At 35.4% G+C, this 23,589-nt stretch overlaps 6 protein-coding genes across 6 annotated transcripts; 4 read left to right on the forward strand and 2 right to left on the reverse strand.

Moving 5' to 3' along the window:
* Positions 1–1,174: 1,174 nt before the first annotated feature.
* Positions 1,175–2,605, reverse strand: LOC6646273 (electron transfer flavoprotein subunit alpha, mitochondrial). Its single transcript, XM_002068677.4, has 3 exons — positions 2,468–2,605; positions 2,234–2,374; positions 1,175–2,153 (listed from the first exon to the last, which is right to left on the reverse strand). Exons 1-3 carry the CDS (start codon positions 2,507–2,509, stop codon positions 1,344–1,346), a joined length of 993 nt encoding a protein of 330 aa, XP_002068713.1. The 5' UTR covers positions 2,510–2,605; the 3' UTR covers positions 1,175–1,343.
* A 672-nt stretch (positions 2,606–3,277) lies between these two features.
* On the forward strand, positions 3,278–9,162 carry LOC6646272 (RNA/RNP complex-1-interacting phosphatase). The gene is made up of 6 exons (XM_002068676.4): positions 3,278–3,365; positions 3,438–3,513; positions 4,047–4,246; positions 4,311–4,357; positions 8,171–8,278; positions 8,349–9,162. Exons 1-6 carry the CDS (start codon positions 3,343–3,345, stop codon positions 9,086–9,088), a joined length of 1,194 nt encoding a protein of 397 aa, XP_002068712.3. The 5' UTR covers positions 3,278–3,342; the 3' UTR covers positions 9,089–9,162.
* Positions 9,163–10,804: 1,642 nt separating this feature from the next.
* LOC124460147 lies at positions 10,805–11,380 on the forward strand. The gene is made up of 3 exons (XM_047010419.1): positions 10,805–10,860; positions 10,931–11,104; positions 11,169–11,380. Exons 1-3 carry the CDS (start codon positions 10,812–10,814, stop codon positions 11,378–11,380), a joined length of 435 nt encoding a protein of 144 aa, XP_046866375.1. The 5' UTR covers positions 10,805–10,811.
* A 435-nt stretch (positions 11,381–11,815) lies between these two features.
* LOC124460142 lies at positions 11,816–12,845 on the forward strand. Its single transcript, XM_047010403.1, has 3 exons — positions 11,816–12,281; positions 12,345–12,518; positions 12,581–12,845. Exons 1-3 carry the CDS (start codon positions 12,227–12,229, stop codon positions 12,823–12,825), a joined length of 474 nt encoding a protein of 157 aa, XP_046866359.1. The 5' UTR covers positions 11,816–12,226; the 3' UTR covers positions 12,826–12,845.
* Positions 12,846–12,980: 135 nt separating this feature from the next.
* On the forward strand, positions 12,981–13,642 carry LOC111519078. Its single transcript, XM_047010428.1, has 3 exons — positions 12,981–13,108; positions 13,163–13,342; positions 13,401–13,642. Exons 1-3 carry the CDS (start codon positions 13,057–13,059, stop codon positions 13,622–13,624), a joined length of 456 nt encoding a protein of 151 aa, XP_046866384.1. The 5' UTR covers positions 12,981–13,056; the 3' UTR covers positions 13,625–13,642.
* A 5,632-nt stretch (positions 13,643–19,274) lies between these two features.
* On the reverse strand, positions 19,275–23,165 carry LOC6646271. Its single transcript, XM_002068675.2, has 2 exons — positions 23,113–23,165; positions 19,275–20,796 (listed from the first exon to the last, which is right to left on the reverse strand). Exons 1-2 carry the CDS (start codon positions 23,163–23,165, stop codon positions 19,275–19,277), a joined length of 1,575 nt encoding a protein of 524 aa, XP_002068711.2.
* Between the last annotated feature and the right edge of the window lie 424 nt (positions 23,166–23,589).

Consider the following 23,589-nt stretch of genomic DNA (forward strand, 5'->3'; position numbering starts at 1 on the left):
TTGTTGAAGAGTTTTGAAAATTTTTTCCTTCAAAATATCTAAAATTTGAATTGAATATAATATTATTTGGGTTTTTCCCCATTTACCCATTTTTCCTATAAAAAACAAAACTTAAAATTTACTTACAAAATTATAAAGAACTAAATATTGAGTATAAATAAAGTAAAACCATTTTTAGAGAGAAATATATTAAGGCCATGGAGGATCAGCTTTTTAGGTATACATCTTTCATGTCTTCAATATCAGAACATAATTATATAATGAAATTTGAGGTTATGTTAAAAAATAATTTTGTCCCCAAAGTGTCGGATTTTATTTGCCACATTTTCGCCTGAAAGTTTTCTGCATCAAGAGCTTGCACAATGATGAATGAAAATGAAAACCTTTATCTTTCAGTTTTAATAAAGGAAATATAGTTCTATCTTATTTCATATATGTATAGACAATAAAGATATATATAAATGCTTCTGAATCCAACGGTCGAAACAAAGAGCCTAAAAACTTGAAATCATTTTTCAAAGTGTTCCTCTACTTTGTATTTCGTTTTACAACTCTAATTTAATAATTTTAAGCACATATATTTTGTTAGTTCAATGAATTTTTACCGGAAGCAATGTTGGCTTGCGTCATACAAATTTTCTATAATTGGACTTTTAAATATTTAATTACTGAATTTAAGCTGATCGCTTTATAGTTAACAACTTACAAATGAACATGCTTTACCATTAAAAGTGCCTTTAGGCGGACCTATAAATGGGCAGTTCTTACTCCTTTCTTCATGCCTTCATAGTATACAAAGAACCTTTTAGCTTAAAATTTTTGGCATTAGGCTTAACATGTTACTTTACTTGTTGTGATTATCTCTAAGGAAGTCATAGGAGAACAGATTGATCAGTTTAGCTTAGGTAGAGCAGAAGATTTAACTACAAAAGCAAATGTTGTCCTAAGGCATCTGAAGACTAAGACAAGTAATCCTTAAGTCCAACAGGTTTCCTAGGATGAACTATTTCTGCCAAATGCGACGTAATTTTCGATTTAACTATAAAAGAAATAAAAGTATTTGTAATATATATTTTTGCTATCTTATTTTTGCATTATCTTATTTTTAATATTGCTGAGAAATGTTTGCTGGGTTTCCTCTGAGCTGATCACATAACGACTGATAAGGCCAAGATTTGTGTTTTCTCGTTTATAGAGAGACATCTGGAATTCTCCATGCGGCGCTCTTTATGTTTATTTAGATGTGCTAATTAAAATTTAAATTCAAATAAATGCAACAAATTGTTTGTTAGAATCTCTCAAACTTCTTATTGATAGTTGGGATATTTTCTTTTCGGACACGTTTACAACTTTCCGGTTAGTTCGGGAACAGCCTTGAAGAGATCAGCCACAAGACCGATATCGGCAACTTGGAAAATGGGAGCCTCTGGATCCTTATTGATGGCCACAATGGTCTTGGAGTCCTTCATGCCGGCCAAATGCTGAATGGCACCCGAAATGCCCACAGCAATGTACAGTTCAGGGGCAACAATTTTGCCAGTTTGTCCGATTTGCAGATCGTTTGGCACAAAGCCAGCATCAACAGCTGCACGGGAGGCACCGACAGCAGCGCCAAATTTATCAGCCAGATCGTAGAGGAGTTTGAAATTGTCGCCAGACTTGAGACCACGTCCGCCCGACACAATAACCTTAGCTCCCGTCAATTCAGGACGATCGGATTTGGTTAACTCTTGGGAGACGAATTCACTCAATGAGCTGGCATAATCACCAGCAGGAGCCTGCTCAACGGCTCCACTGCCGCCAGTGGTAGCGGCCGGTGGGAAATTTGTGCCACGCACCGTGATAACCTTGACGGGATCTTTCGATTTCAGGGTCAAGATGGCATTGCCCGCATAGATGGTACGCACAAAAGTGTCCTCCGACTTGACATCGATGATTTCCGAAATGGGTGAGACATCCAATTTGGCGGCCACGCGAGGCAACACATTTTTGCCAAATGCTGAAGCACCAGCCAGAATATGGGTGAATTTGAATTGAGATTGGGCGGCCAGGACCAATGGGGTCAAGGATTCAGCTGTGAAGCCATTGAAGGCAGCATTTTCGGCAACCAAAACTTTGCTTACGCCCTCAACTTTGCCCACTGCTTCCGAGACCTAAACGAAGCAAAAATTTAATCGTATGATTATGCAAAAGCTAAAATACAACAACAGCAACAACTTATTGAGACACTTACGGATCCGCATTTGGTGCCCGCCACCAGAACTGTGACATCACCGCCGATCTTCTTAGCCGCCGAAATGGTATTCAGGGTTATGGGATTCAGTGCATCATTATTGTGCTCCGCCACCACCAAGGTGCTCTTGCAGCGCTGCAACTGTAAAGTTGGTAGAAAAACCAAATAAAATCACCGAATCAAAACAATTTGTAATCAATTTTCTTTGGTCATTTCCCATTATGGTTAACTTACAAAGCTGCTGCGCATTAAATTCCTTGTGTTGCTAGCAAACATTTTGACTAAACCGCAAGGGACCAAAAACTTTAATTAATACTTTATTTAATAATAATTAACGTGGAGAGTCCAAAGGTTCGGCTGCCGTGATCAGTGTTGCCGTTATTGGAAAACCAAAAAAAAGCTAGAACCGCGGCGAAAAGAGCTAAAAAAGACTAGCTAATATGTAGAGTTTAATAATTTAAACACAAAGATTTAAAATTAAGAACTTTATAATGTTTGCTAACATTTTTTTTTATTTCATTGAAAAATAAAAACAACAAATGTGTCTTTTTTTGTAGTTTTGTTTAACAGCTTTTAGCCATTTTACCAAATAAAGCAAACTCACTTATTGCTTTATTATTTGCATTAAAATTCAATTATGGTTTTTATTAGATCACTGAGTTTCGGAATCTTCGCATATCCAGCAAATACCAAGTTATTTGGATAATGGAATAGTATAGTATTTGTAATTATTTTAATATCCATGACGATCTTTAAAAGTAAACTGAAATTTTTTGTGTATAGAGTAAGCAAATTTAGCAATAAACAAAAAATTATAATCGCAGTGTGTGTCTTTCTTAAGCAGTTAAGCAGGTACGAGTTTAAAAACATTTTTCAACATTACATACTCTACTTATATACCCTCTATTTATAGGGTATGCATACATACACATGTTAAATTCGCTGCGTTTTTTTGACTTAATTCGCCGCGTGCGTGATTCAATTTCTTGTAAGACCCATCTGGCAACGCCATCAATTATATTGTTTTTCTTTGCAAATTGTTAGAATTTTAGGTTTCACACACATAACATTCAAAATTATAAACAAGTCTAAGCAATTATTAATTAGAAATGGCCCCGAGTATACCGGATCGGTGAGTATTACAACAGCTTTAAGTTGTTTATGGCTATACTCGAACGATTCACAAACAAAATTGAATTCACAGTTGGTTAAATTATAGCCCTATTGGTCAGCGAGTTCAGGGGACAAGATTCATAGCCTTCAAAGTGCCGCTGCAACAGGTATGCCCTCTTCCAAGCCTCCAACCTCCCACATTCCGGTTTTTGCCGGAACCGGTTAGCAGGAGGCAAAGCAATTGATTGATGTTGAAATGTTTGTCAGGAGCCAGGACCACCGGGTTGGGCCAGAGCAAAGCAGAGCAGTCAGGGCGTCTCTCTAAAAATAAATAATAACCGACAAAATTTGTGCTTGTCATTATGCATAAAAGTGGCAACTGAAACATGCCCCATCCCTGCCCGCAGTCCCCAATTCCTCTCTGATCTGATCTTTAGGGAGCTGGGACAAGGACCCCACATGAATATTAAATTAAATTGTTTTTGCTTAATTAAATAACGCCACAGAAACAGACCCAGAAAGCAAACACAGACAGGGAGTCAGAGAGAGAGAGAGTGCAGTAAAAGAGACCTCCTCGGCTGGTTTATTAATTGCTTGGCTTGAGGGGCACATGCATAAATTGAGCAATTTCTGGCCATGTAATATGATTTCTTTTTTTTTTTCTACCCCACTTCTTCCCCCATCCACCTTCTGTTTGCAGCACATCAATGAACGTGTCGAGGAGCATTTGCGCCTGGCGCCGGAATCCCTCTTAGAATCGGTTCCAAATCTAGGACTTATTATTGATTTAACCAACACAAATCGTTACTACAGTCCAAGCACATTTACGGACAAAAATGTGGAGCATCAGAAGCTAATGATACCAGGCAAAATGACTCCATCCAGGCATTTGTCATCGAGGTAGGTGCAAAGAATGTTTAATATTTCATAGAAAGAGTATTAATTTTTAAGTATTCGCTTGCAGATTTTGTGATTATGTATCTGATTTCTTAAAGACCAACGAGAATAATGGTAAGTAATGAAATTAAGCAATTTTGTCAAGATAATCTAAGCTGCTTAATTAAAAGCTCTGTTTAATAACATTGTTAAACTCTGGAATAGTTTTTAAGATGAGAGAAATGTTCATCTTAAGTGTCGGGGCCACAAAAGAGTTTAAGGTCCATGATAATTGAGGTAATCTGGCAAATATCGATCTCTGATCTTAAGTTCTCTAAAGGTTCTTATAAGTAATTCCTAGTTACAACTTATATATCTTTGGTTAAACGGTCTACTTCTCAATGACTATAAGTTTTTTTCTAGATTTAAAGCATCTATTGCCCTAAAAAGAAATGATACAGCCAAGAATATTGTTTTTGACTAAAACTGAACCTACAACAGAAAAGCCTCATTCAACTGTGTCAAATTCCATCCAAATATATTCCGCATTCTTTCTTCTAGATAATAATCTGCAATATAATTTGATAAAAATGGTGAAAACCAAATTGAGTGAAAGACCTCGAAGGCAACCGTGGGAATGAAGGAGCTCTAAACGCTTTCCCCCCATCTCAACTATGCCTATCGAGATGACTATCTGTCAAAAAAGACAATTTAGGAGTCTCTGTGTGTTTTTTGGTGTAGAAAATATGCAAACGAATCATATCAAAAGCATGTTGTGTCGTTTTTTTACACTGTCTATATGCAATTACCACGTACTCTTTTTGTATGTATCGCAAAGAAATGAATGCTGCACTGCCTCTAAAAAAAAAGAAGGAAAGAAAGATTTCTATCATGTGGCAAGCGCACAGCAAACAGCACAGACACACACAAAGAGCAGGGCCAAGTGGCTAAAACGAAACTATTTAACCCTAAGACAGGCTCAAAAGAATGTGGGCGCACTGCACTCAATCAGTTAGTCAGTCAGTCAGTTAGCCAACCAGTCAGCCAGTCAACTAGTCAACCAGTCAACTAGTCAGACTATGAAGTCAGTCAGAAGCCAGGCAAACAAATCACTTATGGAGCTTAGTCATGCCGCCTGCATTTAAAAGGGAAATAGGAAAAAGGCATTTCTAATTAAATACAAAAGCATTTTCACACACCCAAACACACACACACACATACACTCACACACTCACTCACTCACATTTTTATTGAAGAGCATAGTTGCCACTAAGTGAAGATGCCTAAATCTATGCATCTACATCAAACCGTTACCTTTAAGTCACTACTTAACTTAACTAAAGAAGAGTATTTTTTGTCAGTATTAGAAATATGTTTGTAGAAAGAGCATTAAAATTTCGATCAACATTGGAAACAATTTATGTCCGTGTAAAGCTACTAAAATGGAATTTGAAAAACATTTTAAAAGTTATCGTAATTTTGGTTGAACTTAACTTCAGTTCTTAACCTAAATATGGATTATCATAATTTTCTTCAACTTTGTATTTTTGAAATTATATACAAGAACAACAACAAATACTACAAATACTTCTTTCATATCAACTAACAAACTTAAAGATATTAAGTTTTAGTTTCTCATAAGCAAAAATATGAATATTTATAACTCTTGATATGATAAGAATTAGCTTATTAATGAGAGATGTTCATGGTTTAGTCGTCTTGATTATTAATTGCTAATTGTTTTAAGCATAAATTTTTCCAAAGAATGTTAGCATCCTTTATTCATTCTTTCTGGTTTTTAAATCTCAAAAAAGAATTTCTTAATATGCTTAAAAAACCCAAACATAGAAATCGATTTCTTTCAAAACCTTTTTCAAGACAATTAAACAATTTTAAGACTGAACGCAATTTTTTTACTGGAACCTAAACTTGCTTCATTCAAAATAAAAAGCTATAATTTGATTTGAATTAACTTTAAACAGTTACTAGACAACTTTCCATTATGTAAATCCAATTTTCAAACAACTAAATGCATAAAAAATGCGTTATAGCCGACATAAGATTCGCTCCATCTGGTTTTCCATTGCCTTGGCCATTCTCAGCTCTTTCAGGTTAAACTCTTTGGCTCTGCCAATTAATGTTTGCAATGTGGGCGTATTTACACGCCTTATTTGTTCAACATTGCACTTTCATCTTGTGGCTAATGTATGTGAGAAATTCGCCTTTTATTCTCCGCCGTCGTCTTCCTTATGCAAAAATATCTTGAATTATCTGCCCACACATACAATCAAGGGGGGGCACCGACCAGATCTTTCAGCTGTCTCTTAATTAAAAGCTTTAAGCCGAGGCTAAAATATTTAAGACTGGCGCCGCTATGCTGAGAAGGCATCCATACCAATAAATATATATAGGACCTACGATTTACAACAAAACAAATCAGGCAAATAACTTAAAATCAAGGTGGTCGCGACTTGTCAACGGTCGCAACTAGTCGAAGTTGTTTCTCGAACTAGTAATGCGAATACAGTGGAACAATGTCTATTATAAAATAAATTACCTTGTTTCAAAAAGGATATTTCCATAGTGAACATAAAACATTATGAAGTTAAAGGGGACTTATTACTTTTGTATAAGTGATTGGTCATGTTAAGCATAGTGTGCGTTTAATTAAGTAATTGTTAATGGTTTATTTAGATTAGTGTCTCTTTTATATATTTAATTCTCTATTTTACATAAGAGAAGAAAGTTTTATCAACTTAAAATGTTTTAACTAAGAACCTATGGACTCTACTTATATATAATTACTTTACATAGGGGTGAAGAGCTTTAAACATTTAAGAAAGGAATGTAAAGTATTTAAAGTATAAAGTATTTCAAGTATGTAAGTAATTAATAATTTAAAATGTGTCTAGTATTCTTTTCAAGATAAAATGATGTAGTTTTTAAAGGTTTAAAAGTTTAGCAAGGGTTACTTTTAAACATTTCCTTAAAATTTAGACATTCTTACAAACAAATTGATAATAATTTTGTCAAACATTCGTTACACTGTGCCTTGAAGGAAAAGAAAACTTTTGTTATGCCCTTACAAAAGGATATACTTATTGAATTTTAGGGATAATGAGCAATGCCAAGCTGTATAAATATATTTTTGAGTAGCATATTAAAGCTCCTAAGTTTTTAGTTTAAACTTTTTACCAACAAAGGCAACATTCTATAAAATTGTTTAATGAAAAGATGAAGAGTATATAAACTTCGTTAAATTCTGTATTGCTCTGGATTTTATTTTCATCTGTATTGGTTGTGTGAGTGTGTTTCTTTTTTAATCTCTTGTTTTATTTGCCGATGTTGTTGGCTCTTTTGGTTTTCTGTTGTTTTGTTGTAATAACTTGGCTTAAATGCAGTCGCAAACATGACGAACGTAGTGACTAGTGGTGGCAGCTTCAGCTTTAGTTTCAAGTTCAGGTTCAGGAGTGGCATGACCACCGCATTGCCATCGGCTTCGGCATCGTCACCCACACCCGCATAGTGAACACACACACAAAAGCGACCCGGTAAGGGGGCCAAACTGATGCTGCTGCTGCCGCTGCTGACATGTTTTTGTGAAATTTATAGCCAATGTTATTATTGGTAGTACTCGCTTGCTGTTAGCTGTTTTTTCCCCGTCGATTTTTAGTTTAGGTCGCTTCTGCTTTTATGCCAATTTGGCCCAGACTCCGACCAACGGCCAGCAAACTGTGGCGTGGGCGAGTGAAGCAGCAGCCACAAAGCAAAGCGCATTCCTGTGGCCTCTCTCGGTTTGTCTGTCTGTGTGTGTGTTGCAAATGAAATTTGTGGCAATTTGTGGCAAACATGATGAATAATACAACAACAACAAAAAAGAAGCTTGCTTTCGCTTGCCTCTCTCTATCATCCTTTTTTTTTATACATTTTATTTGTTTGTGTTTGCAGATAAACTAATTGGCGTCCACTGTACACATGGAGTGAATCGGACTGGTTATATGATTTGCTATTTCATGATTAACGTCTTAAAAATGGTGCCAATTGAGGCTATTCAAAGTGAGTTGATAATTAAAACAATTGATTTAAAGTTCTTTTAAAAATTTTTGACTCTTTTTTTTCTGCATAGCATTTGCTGCCGCTCGAGGACATGAAATTGAGCGCAATAATTATACCGCATCATTGAGAAAAATGCTGAATGGAGCAAGTCCTGCCAAAAGTTTAGAACCAGAACCAATGGTAAATTGGCGTCAACTGGCACAGCAGCGTCTAGATGAGGATCTTGCGAATAGTAAAGCCGGTAATACTAGAGAGATTAGCAACAACAGCAGCAGGGACAACGCCCATAACAATAGGCACGACCGCAGACCTTACGGCAGAAACTATGGTAATGATGGGAATGATCTTAGCACCAACTACAGCAACAGCAGATACAACAGGAACGAAGGAAGCTACGACATAAATGACCAAAGCTACGACAGGAGCTATGACAGAAGCTACGACAGAAGCTACGACAGGAGTTACGACAGGAGTTACGAAAGGAGCTATGACAGGACTTACGACAGAAGCTACGACAATAATGGCCCAAGTAGAAACTACAGCAACAGGTACAATGGGCAAGACGGCAACAACTTTAACAGCAGATACAATAGCAACAACTACGGCAACGACAGCGGACACTATGGAGATAGTTACGACAGCAACAGCAGGAATTATAGCAGCAACAGCTACGGCAGGAATTACGGCAGCAATACCAATTACAACAGCAATTACAAATCCGAGAAATTCGACAATGTGAGCAGACGCATCATCAGCAGCAGAAACAGAGGGCAACGTTATTCACCATATCAATCAGATTTTAGAAATTAGATGCAAATTACTTAAGACAATCTCCCATGGCATTGAAATGAATACAACAGAATAAATACATTTTTTTCTATGAACATTGGTCAATTTGTAAATTACAATACATTTTACAGGTTTTTGTAAATTGTTGCAGCAATTAAAATTCATTTGCAACATGACCAAAATGCCGCGGGTAACGTTTCACTTGGCAGTTAACAAGCAGTCGGCAGATCGTGTGAAGATACAATAAAAATGACGACGAGCATGAATTTTATATGAAAAAGCAACGTAAAACAAATTTGCATTTTTGGTTACTCGAAGATTGTGAAGAGTGGCGTGAAATTCCTGGAAATTAGTATGTGGCCAGCGGCAGGAGCATCAACGGACGCCGCGGCATTGGCTTCTGTTGTTGTCGTGTCAAAACAAATGTCAGAAGCGTTGATGATGATGATTATACATCCAGCAGATGGCACAGTGGGCATCCAAAAACCAAAAAGGATCAACAAAAGGAGTTCTAAGACCTGTAGTCCATCTTATACATATGAAAATATGGATCAATTTAGTCCAGGGGAGTCTAACTTTTTGCAATCCTCTATTTGGATGGTAATCTCTGTTTAGCTATAACTTTGTTTTTGATTTCCCAAATGTGGTATAAAGTCATTTCCATAAACTTAAGGACACATACTCAGAGGTAGCTGGTTGTAGGAAACTTTTACTTGTTGATTTATTTTTCATCTCAATTTTCGTCTTAACTTATGTACAAGATAAAATCTAACAGATGTCCTTCTTATGACTTACTAAATTATCCGATAGGCGTTTTCCTGCATTAACTAAAAATTGAAATCGGTAGAATCTGCATTTTAAACACCTTTCCGGTCATCTAGTAGAATTTAAAGTAACGTGAAGATTTTTAGCATAAAAACAAAGATCATTAAGTAAAAACTTTAACGCATCTTAGATCTCGATCCATTAATGATTGCCTTTTTCCCAAATCTTATAAACAAAAATAAACGTTTGGTTTTTTAATTTAATTTTAAAAAAATTTGTTAACTATTGACATTTCATAAGTAGTTTTTGCCCGTTCTTTTTATCATTTTAATCCATTGTATTCACATAATTCCACTCGTTGTACCTGTCAAATTGACAACTCCTTGAGCGTTTCGTCATGGTGGTCAAATGTCAACTTATTAGCATAAATGTTACTGGTCCAGCTCCTCTTCACTCTCGCTCTCTCTCTCTCTGTTTTTTTTATCTTTTTGTTGCAATCTTATCGAATGTTCGATCAACAACGATTGGGCCCTCAGACAGCGACAAATCGTTGGCCATTTACCTGCTTTAGGGAGAGAGGAAGACCAAAACCAGCACCAGCTCGATTCGATTCGATCCGATGCGATCCGATCTGATCTAAACTGACCTGAATGGTCCGATAAATGCCGCCTGGTGTGGCATGTGGCGTAAAGTTGTTTGTTGCGCTTAATTGGACAGGCTTTTTCTTTTCTTTTTTGTGTATATGCTTATACCCTTGCCACAGTGGCATAGTTATTTTTATTACTAGTTTGCCACTGCTCAAGGAGACATTTATTGTTGTTGTTGGCTGTTTCAAAATTGGCTTGGTTAGCAAAAAATCTATTTATCATCGGTTCAAAGATATTGATTGTGCCTCACATTTCCAAACAAAATTTACAAACACCGTCATGAAATTTCCTTCAAAAGTTTAAGAATATTTTTTTTTTAAAAGGATTTCAAAATGCAAATATTTCTTTTAATCCTTTACTTATTCACCATTTCTAACAATGGTAAGTTTCCCCCTCCCTTTCCCCTCTATGTTAGATGTTTGAAAATTTTGAAAAATTTTTTTATATACAGTTTCTCATGGCCAATTCTGCGTTTCCTGTTTCAATGCAAAGAGCGTCAAATGCCCCAATACATTTTGGTCAATAATGTATAATCAGGGCTACATATATATAGTATCAACTGTTAGCGATCCAATATTTAATAATACTAATTTATCAAAATGCGTGCCCAGCGGTTATAAAATAGGTAAGCACACTCTATAAAAACTTTGTTAAATTTCAAATGTTACATTTTGTTTTACCTCTTGTAGAAGCTCTTGACGTCCCCGCATGCATTTGGTCACCGGAACTTGGAATTAATATTGCCTCACCTGCAGATCGGGATCGAATTGAGATCATTAACGAGTGCGAGGATTGCATTGAAATGAGTACTTGTGAAATTAATTTGGCCTCAAACCATTCAATTCATCGAATTTGGTATATCAGTCTTCTAATTGCACTTACTAGTCTATTACAATTTTGAGTATGTAAATTTATCGAAATTATTATACAAATATTTTCAAAATTATAAAATTTAGTATGTTGTTGGAAGAAAAAAATGATTTAAATTATTTTAATATAATTATTTTATAATTGTTTCAATTTCACTACAAATCGGGAAATTTTTTAGCTAAGAAGAACTGTCAAAAAGAAACTAAAGGATAAAGGCTCTTAAAGTGTGCTAGGACTTAACTGTTTTTCTATTAGATAACTTTATTTTTTAGGGAAAAATTTCGGGCTATACAATGACGAAAAAACTAAGGGGTTTCTTATAGATATAAGAAATGTAGAAATAAAAATTTAAAGATTTATTTATATCAAAATTTGAATTTTATTAAAGCTTCTGGGATTGTCCCGATAACCCTTTTTGTCGGTTTAGGCGAAATAAAAATTTAGTTGACTTTTTTTGTAAACTTGTTTTTTTTTTTTATAAGCGTAGACGATTTCTTTCAAAATTTCAAACATCAGACTTCGTATAGACCACGGATTTTTCAAGTAAATAGTTACCAGAATTTTTACCGTTTCTTCTTTATGTAATAATATCATTCTAAAAATGTCCGATTTTGACTTTGTTGTATTGAGCATTATTCGATTTGATTCCTTAATATTATTTCTAGATCCGTCACTGACTATTAGCCATTAAGAACACAACAAAGGGTATCAAAATACATCGAAACACCCGAAGACGAGACCCATTGACCTTTTCTCATAGTTATAAGCTGCCATAATTTTTTCAAGATTTTTAAACACCTCCATGAAATTTATTTCAAAGCACATTAAGAAAATATAAAACTTTAAAATAAAATTAAATAAATTGTAAAATTTCAAGATGCATCTACTACTTATGCTTGCGATTCCTTTTATGGTGATGCTCTTAATTGACGGTAAGTGAGATAAAGTCCTTAAATTTCCTCTGAAAAAAAAAATAATATATTTTGAATTTTGAGTTGGTCACAGTCAATTTTGTGTTAATTGTGCCAATCCAAATGATTTCCAGTGCAATAATACATTCTGGTCAAAAATGCATACCAACGGTTACATCTATATAGTCTCAACCGAAGATGATCCAATCTTTAATAACACGGATCTATCCTCTTGTATGCCCAAGGGTCATAAAATAGGTAAGAAATAATAAAATATTTTATTTTATTCATACATATTTGAGTTTCTATTAATTTTGCAGAATTCTTAGAGTCTCCAGTTTGCATTTGGGCACCAGATATCGGTATACATATTATAACACCTGACCAAATGGATGGAAGTGAAATGATTGATGAATGCGTAAGATGCCAAGAATTAACGCCATGTACATCTTTACGTACGAATTCAAATAATCGTATCTATCGTTTTTGGTTTCGCAGTCTTCTAATTGGTGTTTGTATTACAATTTCGAAAATTTATTTTATGGGATTTATATTGCAAATATAACTGTGTTAGTTTTAGTCAAAGTATGTCTATGGAATTGGTAATGTTTAGATTTAGTTATTTGAAAATTAGCCTCTCTAGCCACTGCACTGGGGGAGAAATTATGACTGGTCCTTTCTCTGTCCAAGTAGTTACTTCTTTTCCTTTATGTTTTTTAGGCCCTGGATTTGTCTAACAATCAAGGCTAAGCAAGCCTTGGTAGATCTACATTCAAATGAACACTTACACTTCCAAATGTATATAAGTAACTTACTTCAACTGCTAATTGGCCTCATTTTCTTTAGACGTAAGTGGTGACTCTAGGCAAAGGCATGACTCCTTCAAGTTAATCTCATCTTAGACACTTACAGTGCTTTCTGTACTTATTGCGTTGAAGATGATCCCATATGCCACAATTTTGGTTTTCGGACCATTGATACATTCCGAGGAGAGAATAAAATAAAAGAATTAGATGTTGACGGTGATGGAATGTTTTTGGAAAAGAATCTTTCAGACTGTCTACCCAAGATGTATAAATTAAGTAAGTTTCAATCCGAAAGATGGTTTATTTATATATACATACAAATATCTTTACATAGTTAAATTGAGAAGTGCTATTTGCTTTTGGTCCAAGGAACTTGGCTGCACCATTGTGGCACCCGAACGTAATATCAAGCAGAAAGTTGTCAAGAAATGCGATAAATGCATCAAGTTAAGCGGTTGCAATAAAACTAAACAATTGACAACTAGCGATTGTAATGATGAATTATGTTTGAATAAACTTCTTATCGGACTTGCCATCATCATAATCAATAAAGTTTGAAAATTAGCTCAACTTCAATTTGGGTCTTTTGGTCAAGCCGCCGCCGTCGCTGCAGACGTTGTCATAAATTTGCTCCAAAATGAACCGAAAAAAAGCGTTTCCTCCTGTGGTGTCTGGCTAATTCGGGATTGGGACTGTGTGTCGAGGCCATTTATCTTGGCATAACTTGGTACGCGATAATTGCATTCCATGCCGACCAGCTAAATCGTGTAGATGATGTAGTTCTCTCTTTTTTTTTTGGTTTCCATTCCACTTTCAAGTTCAGACCGAACAATTAGGCACGGCACATAAATTTCCCCGATCCTAAGAGAGAATTGCCATTGATTTAAATAATAGTGTTTAAAGGTGGCTTAAAGCCTACTATTGGCAATGGCAACATTGGCAACAACAGCAACAAAAATCTGCAATTAGTCGCCATCTGGCATCTGGCAGTTTCAATTACTTTGATAAGAAACAATGGCACAGGACAACACACGCCAAAAGGTCTGCAAATTTAGCCTTTTTAAGGATAAATTTGTTGGTCATTGTTAATAGACATTGGCGGAAAAAGAATCCATCATCGAGAGTAATGCATTTTTTTTTTTAGACAATTATAAACTACTATACATATTCGTAAATTAGAGATATTTAATTGTTTTAAGACATGTTTCTTGGATGTTAATAGTTATTTCACTTATAAATAGTTCATAATTCCATATAGAAAGAAGAAATAAAATATGTTTTAAACTTTTTGCTTGAGTTTTGTAAGTTTTTTAATGATCCTTTTTCAATTTAGACAAACCTGAGATGTTACAATTTTAAAGTTCAACTAGTATCAAATAAATTTGTCTAAAAATGCTTCAAAATTAAAAACTATTAGAGGTTTTGTTTATACCTGTTCTATAAGACAAAGCAGCACACGCAACATGTTGAGAAACATTGTTGCTAAGAAGTTTATGTCGTTTACAATTTTATAAATGTTCTTAATCTTGATAATTTAAAGTTTTTTATCTTTCGCATGAGCAAAAATTGTTAGTTGATTAGTTAGACAAAAAGTCCTTAAAATGTATTAAAAATTGATTTATATTGTGGGTACTCTTTGCCATTTATTAAATTTTGAGGAAGCTGTTCAAAAATTTGGTTCTTCAATTTTGCATTTTAACCCCTTTAACACTTTCGTTTCGACTGTTTTTTTTTTAGCCAGTTTATTGGCCAGCACTGTTGGTCATCCACAGACGAATGGAGTCAATCATGAGGTATCAATGGCCCTGCAGCCATTCAATTGTTTGTGCTCAGCCCTTTTATGCATGTTTGTCTCCCTCCCCTGATGAATTTACAGCCATTTGGTGTTTTTTTTATCGAGATGATAATGGTTTTTGAATGGATGAATGCTTAAATATATGCAAATCGTTTGTATACATGAGTAACTAATTAAATCGGACAGTAAGTGAAACTTTAACATTGAAATACATTGAATTAAAGCACTTTAGTGCAATGCTTTTAGTATTTTTCTGTTTCATTTTTGTTTTGAGTTTCAAGCTAAAAATCTTTTGATAAGTATTTACTTTTTGGTCAATAAAGAAGCAATTGTTATTTATTGAACCCTACTGAGTATTTATCATGTTCAAATTCATATTCAAATCACAATTAAGTAATCACTCCGTCGGCATTAGTATAAGTTCTTGATACAAACGACTATGAACCAAAGTATCAAGTACTTTAACTCACTGTCAGTAGTTAAGAGTTTCAGAATAGATGTAAGTATATGAGAGTAGTTTCTGTATCTTAATATAGTATAATCCTAGAAAAATGATTAGATTTTAAATTGTTCCTAAATTTGCATGATATTCTAATTGCAATTGAGTATATCAGAAAGTTTTCATAGTATTATTTTATGTATAATATATCCCTTTGCAATGCGGAATTTCCAATGCTTGGGCATACAATAAAAGCCAATTGATGAGATTGCAGAGAAAATACCATTGTCCATATATCGGCCTGAAGAATCTTAATTAAAAAGCCGCCCAAGTGCAGTTAAAAACAAATGTTTGCTTTAAACTCGATAAGAATCTGGGTACGATGTGTGACAATCGTGGCCAGTGAAAATCACACATGAAATCGATTCCAACAACACACACAAAAATCAGCAATTAAAGCGAATGAAGGGTGAGAGTTTATCTGCTGTCGATATGGACCATATATATGTATATGGGATATGGATGCAACTCACGCACATGCCCAAACAGGACAAGGACTACAAAGGAGACGAAAGTGAGCAAAAGAGACAATATGAAGGAGATCTGAAGACGAAACTGGTTATTCCGGGTGGGCGTTAACCCAAAAAAAAAAAAGAAGCAAGTACAAGCTAAAAAATGAAAAAAAGTGTGTCGCCGTGGGAGGAGCCAACCAGATGAGCACATCAATTGTCGTGGACGATAATGATCATCAACGACATCGTCATCAACATCAACTGGATTATCTTCATAATCATCTGAAGGAAATGCATTATGTGCCGGTTGGGGTTTTTTTTTGTCTTCTTTTTCTTGCTTCCTGTATGTCGCCGGGGCATAAAGTTTATTGTCGCCAGCATTATTTCTGTGTTGCATACTTAATGGCGCCACAAAATAACCGAGGCGCTAGGCCAAATGTGTCCACCTCCCTCCAAAAGTCAACGAACTTTAAAATTCTGTCCACCCTCTCTATACACAGAGACACAAGGACTCTCGTTTCTCGTCCTGTTTTGGCTGTCTTATTTTTCTGTCTTATTTTTCTGTCATATTTTTCGGCAAATATTTGTGCAAGTCAGCAGTCCTTACCCCCATCCCATCCAGCTCATCCCTTATCATGTGCGTTGCATACTTGCAGGCGTGCCTGAGGGGCATAGGACAATTGGAAATTGCTAAAGACTTAGCTGGGAAATGTTTTGGAAATATCTCAAGTGCTATTTATTTTGAACGCCTGTCAAAAAGGAGTCTGAATGGGGTGGTTTCTGCATTTACTTTCCATCTTTTCTTTATTCTTTTTTTTTTTTTTGGGGGTTTCCTTTTTATCTGGGAATTGCGGTCACATGGGGCTCTTAAAAACAAGACTAGACTGAAATGAAATTTATAATATTCTATCACTTACCTCCAGACATCACTCCACTCCAATTTTAGTGCCACAGAAGTTCGCCCAAGAAGGAAAGAAAAGCAAAGCCCAAACCAATGCCCAGCATAAGCAATGGTACAGCAAAATAATCCAATTTCAAGGCCAATGCTTCATATGCCTCCGATTCAATGAGATTCAAGTAGCCAATATGTATGGTCTGTCGATTGGTGTCTGCTGCCAATTTTTGCATCAAACCGCTGCCAAAGCAATTAAGCAATGTCTGACTTAGCTTATTTCTCAATAACCATTCGCGGCGCATAGGAAATCCTGGCAAGGAGTGCATCAATTCAATGGGCAATGGACGCATACGTGGTTTGGTCATAAATTGTTGTTGAAACTTAAATAAAACCAGACGATCGCTATGGGCCAAATAGGCATATTTAGTGTCGAAGATTTTCCGATGATCCAATATAAATTTATAGGGGACAACACGTGTTATATTCCACAATATATCGGGAAAATCATAGGCTTCCAGCACAGTTTTGTCATAGTCACCAATAATGAAGGATATATTACGTTTAACCAACTCTTCGAATGTATTTATCTGCGGCTCATACAGACCAGTGGCCAAAATACTCTTCAATGAGGCCAGATAGAATGTCGAGAAAATGAAGCCAGTTAGAAATATGGTACCAAATAATATATAATGAACTTTTCCAGCAAGTTCTTTAAGATGAAAACCCGCATAGAGCAAGCTACTCAGTACTTGCAAGACAAATTTTCCAAATATCTGTGGAATTTCATTGAGTTTCCTTTTCGTTTGCAGCAGGTAAATAAAACTGGCAAAACTTGCAATCATAATCACATAAATGGCCATCAATAGCCAGGTTATTAACTCAAATGGGGCTATAATATAAAAGTTTTTCGATTTTTCCATTGAATTTGGTATCAATATATTGCCATACAAATACATATAGCTGGCCGAAAAACTATAATTTGCAGTATAAGCCAAGAGATCGCCACATAAATCAGCCTGATTGAGTTGCAGAAATTGTAAACAATCGTTGGCCGAATAAACTTTATAATTAGGTGTAAGTATGGGCACGAATTTGGCCATTCTATAGGCCAGAAATTGTCTCAATAACATCAAGGCATAACCATCATAGAGTTCCAGTTCCGGATAGACCAAAGCTCGAGGTGGATTATTATAGAGAGCCACACGAACTTCCCAGCCATGAAGATTATCGAACCAATGTTCTCGTGCCCAAAGATAATGACTAACATTGGTCTCTATTAGTTTTTGCATTGGAAAATCTCGACTTGTGTAGAGAGAGTTGTACTTAGATGATTCATTATATATTAATATATTGGGATAGCCAAGTTTCCATAGTTCAGAAAGAAAGTGCAACCAATACTGGTATGATTGTTGGCCGACTAAAAGAAAATCCGCATCTTGCATTTCCGTTGGCAATTTACTGAAAGTTTCCAAGTTTTCCTCACCAAATTGTGGTATGACCACTAGAAAAGGTTTGGGTAAATTTTGACTAACATTTGGCAAATTACCAAAGTTACTTGGATTAAATAAAACAGTTGGCATTTCATTGATAACGGCATTATAGACATCTGTAGGCTGCGTGTAAATGATGTTGGTTTTGGTAAATAGACCATGATTGAGGGCGTTTATGATTGTTGATAGTTCGTTGGGTACTAAACTGACTGGTTTTAATGATGTGCAGATAACCAAAAAGAGAATGAATAGCTTTGTCATGATATCTAGAGGAAAATCTGAAAGGAAGTAAAGCGACTTATTAATGTATACCAAATAGATGGCTAAATAATTGCATTTATAATTTTGGATACTCTTCAAAAAGTACTCGTGCAAATATACATGAAATGAACTTAACACCGTTTCAATAAGTTCTCGTTTGAACAGATCTGTGATTATTAATACTTCTCCAAATACTTGAGTGAATTTATCAAAAACTCTTAAAAAGTATTCATAGCATTTTCCTCACTAAAGTCTGAATGTACGTTAAATGTATAAAGACAGAGTATGCTATGAGTATTTTGTATTTTACACATATTTCTAGTTCTATATTTCCCTAGATCCCTTTAAGTCGTCATAGTTTTGTAGTCGAATGAATCAATGACAGAATCTTTCAATTAGTCTGAGTGCTCCGAGTTATTATAGTTTTTTCAGAATTGATGCGTCTTCAGAGGTGAAGTGAATGACTAATCTAAATGCTATCAATATTTTATATATCTTCAGTATTCAAATTCAAGTATATATTCATAGAAATGCGGAAAATTTGAATATATACCTAAAAGTCGAATATATTATATTATATTCTTGTATTTGATTTCATTAGATTAAATGTCATTTTGAATGCATTCACTTAGGACTTTCATAAAATAATTTTTGAACTTACCCAGAGTTGTAGAGTTTCAGACGACTTTAAAGGTCACCTAAAAGTAAGTTTGTTAGTATTTAAAATAAAAAACCAAATAAATTACAACAAATAATATATTAACCAAGCAAAATGTGAGTGCAAATAGTGAATTGATTTAGTTTAACTATCTTGGATTAGGCTCTTAAGCGCTTGATCAACAATTCGATGATGAAGCTTATCAATGCCATGCCATAGCCTAGGACCAAAGAAATCGCTGGCATCACAAAATAATCCAAACTCAATGGTTTCAGTTCACGAGATTCCGTGGCGAGAAAAGGCAAAACTCCAGTACGCATTGCCTCATGTTCGGCTTCCTGGGTTAGTTTCAGTGTCAAACCTGTCTCGAAGGCACTGGCCCAGGCCGTGCTTAGATGTGGACGCAGAAACCACGTCTTACGCATGGGAATGCCAGAGAATATGAATAAAATCTTAATGGGAATGCGTCGCAAGCGTTTGTGATGCAAAAACTGTTGGGCATAATCATAGAGATTCATGCGATCCGTGAAGAGGACGTAAGCGTATCTATTGTCAAATTTGTTACGATGCTCCATCAATGTTTCTATGGAAACAACTTGAACAATTGGCCATAGCATCTCTGGCAAATTGTATTTAAGGCTCAAAATGCGATCGTATTCGTCCATCATTATGGTTACATTTCTCTCCACCAACTCTTCGAATGTATTGATCTGTTTTTCAAAGACTTCCGATATGAGTATGCTCTTCAAGAAGCCTAAATACATGGTAGAGTATACAAAACCAGCTAGAAACATCACCGCAAAGAGTATATAACGTGCATGTCCTTGCACTTGTTTCAATCTGAATCCCGAGAAAAGTAATGAAGAGATGGCTTCAAGTAGGAATTCACTATAAATCCAACGATGACATTGTTTCCAATGTATTACACTTAGAAATGAGACCATTGCACTGATGTAGGACATCAAACAGATCCATGTAGTCGTTGTAAATGGAGCCACCAAATAGCGATAAGAATGAAGTGGTTCAGCATGAGCCACCATCACATTTGCATAGGCCAAACGCAGGGCATGAGTGACGGCAATTTCCTGAGTTTGGTTTTGGACCAAGGCATCGGCACATATGTCCACCTCCTCACTCATCAGAGCCTTGGTGCAATGTAGGGGTGTTCCTTGAATAAAAACAGGAACGAAGGTGGCATTCCGTGCCGCCAAAAAATGACGCACAAAACGCATGTAGAAACCACCAAATACAAGTTTTCCTTTCTCGTCATTATAAATTATACAACGTGGGGCATTGTTATAGGATGCCACGCGTATTTCGAAACCCTCAAGATCACCAAATCGATTACGAGCATGTATAAAACTCTCCACTGTGGCTGGCTGAAAACGCATATAGGGAAACAACCACTTGTCATAGATGGCTCCCCCATTGTATGGGGTATGAAATAACAGCTTCACATATCCTTGCTCCCAGCCATTCTTTATGAACTCTACCCATTTTGGATCTTTGATGAAATTCTCATTTGACTTGTCCACCACAAAGAGAAAGTCAGCATCTTGAAATGCCAATTTTAAATGCTCAAACAATCCTTTCGGTGGTCGATCATCAGTAATGACAATGATCAAAATGGGTCCAGGGGTTTGTAGAATCAATTGTTCTCTGTCGAGATATTCTTTTGCACTAAAGATCAATTGGGGTTTGGTGATAGTTTGGGTAAAGTTAAGATTCGATGTTAAGCTACTTTGTATAATTATATTAGTAGAAGTTTTAAGATGTTCATTAAGGTGGTCAATGATTTCGTTTAGATGCGGTTCAGATTTTATTATGATTCCATGGCTGCATAAAAACAATAATAGTTGCATGAATCGACAAAGATAATGAGCCATCTGTAATGAGATTTGGAGAGGGGGAGAGAGACAGAGGACGGGTAAGGAAGTAACCTTATGTAGGTTAAATGAAATGAACTTGAATTGGTGAATGATTTCGATGAGGTTGGGAATTGTAGTTAAATCTTTTCACATTTATTATTAGTCATTTTTCTTCAGTTGTTTTAAAATGCAAATTCTTGAAACAGTTTTTTAGATTAGATTTTCAAAAATTAAGGACATTTTAGATTTGTAGAAATTTTTTTAAATATATAAAGTGTATATCGACTTTTCGAAATTGTTAAAAAAAATGTCTTAGTTAGAGTCTTAGGAATGTGAGATTTATTGCGAAAATTTTACTTTATTTTTAATAATAATCCAAATTATATCAATTGTTCTTATCCAGCTAGGATATTTTTTAAATTATCTCAATCAATTGGCAAAATTTGAAGTGGTCTATACAATTTACCATTTGAGGAATTTTATCTTAAATATTTTCAAAACTTTTCTTAGAACTAAACACAATTGTGCGCAGTGTTAAAATATATATACGAGGGATAGGATAGGTTTCTCATAGACCTCGCAGAACTGTAAAAACGTTATAAATAACTCTAAAGACCATTTTTGTTGTTAAAATTTATAAATTACAAGTTTTTGACATCTTTTTCTTTTAAAAAAACGCAGTTTGGTTGATTTCCTAAACCAACTAAATGAATAAGAATAATTTAAATTTGAACTGCATCATCCTTACAATGAAAAATTGTTCTCAAAAATTATCAAAAGCTGTTATATTCGTTTAAGTTATTGTCTTTTAGAGTTAAGGACCTTTAAAAAATAACCAATTCTAAAGTACTTTATAAGAATGTATGAGAAAATGTATGAGAAAATATAATTTCAATTTCAATTTAGGACTAATTGACCAAAAAATTATGCGTAAATTTAACATTTTTGGTATTTATCTTTAAAGAATTCAAACTTAGGAGTCCAAAATAGCACAATAATAATTTGAAAACACCAAAAATGTTATATTCTTAGCCATCATCTAGAGGTTCTTCTTTTAGTATGAGAACATTTGAAGCTTGTTTAAATTCCAATCCTCAGACTGAGGTGTAAAACTATGTTTTTGATTAGTTAACTCTATTACCGAGTGCTGTAATTTCATATACTTGACTAGGTCAAAATTTTAACAACTATTCGGCTCTAGTTCCGTATTGATTAACACAATTCAATTCCATTCAATTAGCATTGTCGGCATAGTTGTGATCCATTTGGCCATTGTGTGGCAGAGAAGCTATTCGCGTATATAGCGTAAGTGATACTCATAAATATTCCATTCCACCTGATTAACTTGGTGGCAATTAACACTAACAATTGACCACCTACACACACACTCACACACAAATATTCTAGTTAACAATTGAATTATATTTAGATTAGCAATTTTCATGGCTATGCAAAAGTACAATACAATACACCCCCACATCGATTAGGCCTCATTCGTTTTAATATGATTTGGATTGATTTTGATTGGATTGTGTGTGATTTGGCGGCTGTTGCTTTTTTGGCCAGATCGTGTCAATATTTTCGCGTTTCGTCTTGCGTGCAGAGACAAAGGAAAAGTTGTGGCTTCGGTTTGGAGCTTGTTTATCACAATAAAGTCACAATCACGTAGCCAGCGAGTGAATGGAAAATACCTGCCAGACATTACTATATACGCTTGGCTGCCATTTTGTTGTGGCAGTGACTAAAAATAGTCTTAATACTAGTTAGCCCTATCTGTCTCTGTCTCTTGTGCTTAGCCAACCAATCACAAGGCCTTGCCATGCGAGATAAGTACCTATGTATAGCTGAAGGTAGCGCCCCTTCATTAAACGCTGCGCAGAAGATTCGCTTGATTTGTGGCGCCTGATTAACGGTTGTCAAGACCTCAATTAATGCATTTGTATTCTGATGGGATTCTGGCTTCTGTCTGGTTAGGCTGATTGAGAAGGGTTCCACAAATTACACAAATGCCTGTGAATGAGTTCAGTGGGTCAGCAAAAACGATATGGGAGGTCTTTTGGGAAGACCTATAATTAGAACTTTTAACAAGCTGTTGATATAACGGAAGACCAGCTAAACATAAGTTTACCAATGACTCATCTGCACAGTAGTCACCCCTTCCTCCCCAACCTCCCTCAGCATCTCAGCACTAAGAAGCACAAAATTAATAAGATAAGAAAACAACCCGGAGGCTGAAGGTCAAACTAATAATGATTTAGATAATAAAAAAAGGTAAAACAAAAAAACAGGCAAAATATAAAAAGGCAATCTGGAACCTGCTGCCTGCTGCTGCTGTCTGTAAACCAAACAAAGCCACCACACAGAAAGGTACAGAGAGAGAGAGAGAGAGAGAGTGGGTTCTGGCATTCATCCATAAAATACCAAAGGGTTACGCCTATTTTTACACGCAACCAACTGCATTTCCTCGTAGCCATGAGCGCATGAGCGCAAAAATATTAAAACGATGCGACGTGACAGATTACAAAACGTTTGACACCAGCGCCAAAGCCGACAAGATACCAAGCCAAAAAAAAAAAGAAGAAGCGCAGACAGAAGACCAAAAGAC

Source organism: Drosophila willistoni (genome assembly GCF_018902025.1).
Source record: "Drosophila willistoni isolate 14030-0811.24 chromosome 2L unlocalized genomic scaffold, UCI_dwil_1.1 Seg72.1, whole genome shotgun sequence".
NCBI lineage: Eukaryota > Metazoa > Arthropoda > Insecta > Diptera > Drosophilidae > Drosophila > Drosophila willistoni.